Here is a 4,074-nt window from a genome sequence, read left to right as displayed (position 1 = left end):
GGTTCAAGCAATTCTCCTGCCTCAGCCTCCCAAGTAGCTGGGATGACGGCGTGCGCCACCACGCCTGGCTACTTTTGTGTTTTTAGTAGAGACGGGTTTCACCATGTTGGTCTGGTTGGTCTCAAACTCCTGACCTTGTGGTCTGCCCGCCTCAGCCTCCCAAAGTGCTGGGATTACAAGCATGAACCACTGCACCTGGCCGGCCCAAGGGTCTCTTGCGAGGGGTAGCGGAGAGACTGTTTAGGGGAAAGTGAATTAATTTACATTTTCCCTTTGGCCAAACCCCTTCTGCAGTCCTTGCTCCTCACAGACAATGCAACAAACAGTGGTACTTAGCAAGATCTCTCTATCTGTGGCTTTCATGGATCCAAGGAAAAGGATGTCCTTTGGCTTTGTGGTTTTGCCCATCTGCTTTCCAGACTTAGCAGTGAGGAGAACTTCGGCTCCAGTCTCTTCCCCTGATTAACCCAGCCCACTAGGCAGGAAAATTTCCCATTCTTGCTGGCATCACTGTTCCGTTCTGGTGATGTTTGAGGGCCCTGCATACCATCTTCTCTGCCCATACTGAGCCTAGTGATGTGTTTCCCAATGGAGATATGCCGTATGTAACAGCATTTCACGCCAGTAGTCTGGTAGCAGCATCCCAGCTCCTGGATGGTGGTTCATCACTTTTTACCCGATAGATAATTTTATCAAGGAGCTCCTCTGGCTACACGGAATCTGAAAAAAAAAAAAAAAATGTGTTCAAAAGATCTCAGTAGTGCAAAATGAGCTATAGCTTCTCCTGGCCATTTAAACGATGTATTGGAATCCTCAGGTGACAACGGCCAGACACTTGAAATTTCCGGTAGCCCAGGACCCAAGGGACAACCTGGTGAATCTGGTTTTAAAGGTAAGGTTGCTATATTTTTGTCTTGTTTGCCTCACAGACTCCACAAAACTGAGGATTAGAAGGAATTTTGGAGGTCAACCCCAAGTTCTGTAACTTCTATCTAGTGCAGAAATTTCCTACCTGTCAATTCCCCAAACAAATCAGCCTACTCTTCCTTCAAGACTCATAGGCTGGCAAAGACCTTTGGGATAATGGCCTACATCCCCTTAGTTTAGAAGTTGTTATCTAAACTGTCCTTCTTGAACATTTCCACTCATTGCTCCCACTTCTGAAGGGATACGCGTAACAAATTTACTTGCTTCTCAATTGTAGGGCACCTTTCTAATGTGAAAACAGCCGCCACTATCTTTTTTAGAGTTTCTTCATTGGGTCTAGCTCCTTCAGCAATTCAGAATCTACTCTTTCCCGTGGAGGAATACACTGCTAGAAATATGGCCTAATCACTCAGCATTTTTCTTGATTTTATAGGCACAAAAGGAAGAGATGGACCAATAGGCAATATAGGCTTCCCTGGAAACAAAGGTGAAGATGGAAAAGTTGGTGTTTCTGGAGATGTTGGCCTTCGTGGAGCTCCAGGTACCATGCCACATGATAACCTTATTCTGAAAGAGTTTGGATTAGCTTCAAGCCATGCCCCATTCTGAACTTCTGCCTTGGTTTCACATTTAGGGTTTCCAGGAGTTGCCGGCATGAGAGGAGATCCAGGACTTCCAGGCTCTTCTGGTCATCAAGGGGCAATTGGGCCCCTAGGACCCCCCGGATTAATAGGACCCAAAGGTATGTGTATTTGGGAGCAGGCAGTGGGGAAAAGCCTTTCCCTCAATGAAGGACACCAACTACTTTATCTTAGAAGATACTAGCTAGGGTTAAGCCATGCCTACAGGAGTCATTGGACATGAGGAATCATGGGAAAGGAAGATGAAGAGTAATGAAGGCAGACAAGCATGAGTGGGAAGAGAAGAATATGGAATCCATGAAGAGAAGAGCTAGCAAGGAAGGCAATTGCCCTGGCATATGCAGTCTTTCCCTGACTTAGAAATTGGGCAGTGAGTTTCTGGAACCAGTCTCTGGGAGCTAACAACTCAAGGTCTTGACATTGCTACTCTGAGTTCTTCAAGATACCTAATGAGCTTCCATCTTACTCCCAAAGCTGTGTTGGTCTCTGATAAGAGTCATGAGAACCTGTGGTGTGGGGTATAGGTTGGGAGTGTTTTCTTTTCCCCTAGGGCATTAAGTAAATGCCTCAAAAAAGGCCAGGACTTTAAAATAAGGACCTTGCAATGCCTTTGGGGGCAGGTAGCTACCTCTTGCTAATGCTTCATGATTCAGAGTTGCTGGAGCCATTTTTGACATTCTCTCCCCTCAGGCTTCCCTGGATTTCCTGGTTTACGTGGACTGAATGGGCTTCCGGGAACCAAGGGTACCCATGGCACTCCAGGTTAGGAAGACCCTCAGGGTGAAGAGGAGGGCATCAGCTCTTCCAGAAGCTTGGCAAGGGCTGGCCATGAATTCTCGACTGTGGTGTATCCCATATCCTTGGACTCATAGCTCTCCTTATCAACCTCCAATTTCAGGTCCCTTGATATGGAGAAGAAAGAGTACGGGGTTTTTTCTTCTATTCAAATTAACTTTCTTTCTTATTACTTCAGTAATCTGCCTCTGGTGTCTGTCAGTCAGGCTTCTCAGGCCAGTCAAGTGAGCTAGGCAGGAAGGCCTCACCTCCACTGAGGTCTGCCCCCTACCCCTGCATCTCCTCCTAGGACCTAGTATCACTGGTGTGCCCGGGCCTGCTGGTCTCCCTGGACCCAAAGGAGAAAAAGGATATCCAGGAATTGGCATCGGAGCTCCAGGGAAGCCGGGCCTGAGAGGGCAAAAAGGTGATCGAGGTGAGTCCAAGTCAGGTCTTGTAGCGGCTGAGCGAGGCCTTCCTGGGGGAGTCAGGTTTAGGGTACAGCGGGGCCATGTGGCTCACAGGGTTGGGCTGTGAGTGTCTTCACATCTCTGGGAGTCTCACAACCCAGTGGGAATGACTGCTGAGAAGGAGAGGATAGGCCGTGCTTAGCATTTTCCAGTGAAGACTGTCAGGGCACCGTTCACCAAGTCCATTTTAGCCTCCAGATTCCCTTCTGCTCCTCCTTACTAACCTCAAGCCTCTCTGGCATGCTTGGTCAGAGCTTGGAATTATTGGTCCTGAGGGACAGGGCTTGTCCATTTGGTGAGAGGTTGGCTGGCATTTCCTCAGTGTCCAGTGTGGATGGCACTCCCAGGGCCCTGGGAAGACAGTGTGGCTGCTGGAAGGATCCCAAGACTAAGATGATACAAGTCTCCACCGGACGGAACCACAGCATACCCTGAACTAGAATTTGTTGGGTTTACTAGAAAGCAGGTTCTACCCTAATCTCGGCCCCTGACTCATCACATGGCCTGAAGTCCCTTTCTGAGTCTCCCTTTCCCCACCTCTCAGAAAGTAAGAATGACTTGTGTTCTTCAACTTTTCCTCAGGAAAGTTCCAAAAACCCGTGTACATTCCACTCCATGTTAACCAGGAAATGAATTCAGCATGGCATCATGGTTAAGAGCATGGGCTCTGAAAGCAGACTAGCTGGGTTCAAATTCAAGCTATACCTCTCACTAGCTATATGACTTTAAACAAGGAAGTTACTTGTTCCTCAATCCCAAATGAGCCCTTAGTTTTCCTTTTCTATAAAATGAACATAATAACAGAACCTACCTCATAAGTTTTTTGAGGAATCAATGAGGAGCGAGGTAAGATATAGAAAAGCTTGGTGCCTGGCACATAGTATATACTTAAGAATGTTATTGCATGTTACCTGGGGAAATCATATTTGCAAAATTTCCTGTTTCTCTTTGCTCTGGGGCTTGAGGTCTCACTACATTTTGTTTATGTGCATGTTTGTATACTGCATGTATGTTTCCCAGGGACTATATTCATATATTAATTCATTTCCTGCTGCATTTTAAATTGATGCATCTGCTGTTTTTGTGTTTCTTCTTCCCTTTGATCTGGACCAAACTGTTCTTTTCTGAAAGCCAGCAGCTTCTCCAGAGGAAGGGCTCAAAGCAGGGTCCAAGCCTGCCCAGAGACTGTCTTCTTTCATAGGATATAAGGAAGAGGGAACTGGATAAAAGCACAGGGACATTTTCTTTTGTTTTCAAATCTT

General features: G+C 46.7%; 1 protein-coding gene across 1 annotated transcript; it reads left to right on the top strand.

Annotated features, from left to right (window-relative positions):
- Positions 1-823: 823 nt before the first annotated feature.
- On the top strand, positions 824-2,840 carry LOC111531776 (collagen alpha-6(IV) chain-like; the record flags this gene model as incomplete). The annotated part of the gene is made up of 5 exons (XM_023199109.2): positions 824-892; positions 1,361-1,468; positions 1,562-1,669; positions 2,259-2,330; positions 2,653-2,840. Coding segments are annotated over exons 3-5 (348 nt in total), but the record flags the coding sequence as incomplete, so codon positions are not given.
- Positions 2,841-4,074: the final 1,234 nt, after the last annotated feature.

This window comes from Piliocolobus tephrosceles, unplaced genomic scaffold (genome assembly GCF_002776525.5).
Source record: "Piliocolobus tephrosceles isolate RC106 unplaced genomic scaffold, ASM277652v3 unscaffolded_11615, whole genome shotgun sequence".
Taxonomy (NCBI): domain Eukaryota; kingdom Metazoa; phylum Chordata; class Mammalia; order Primates; family Cercopithecidae; genus Piliocolobus; species Piliocolobus tephrosceles.
Note: the sequence above shows the minus strand (reverse complement) of the source record. Positions and strands in the feature narration are given on the sequence as shown.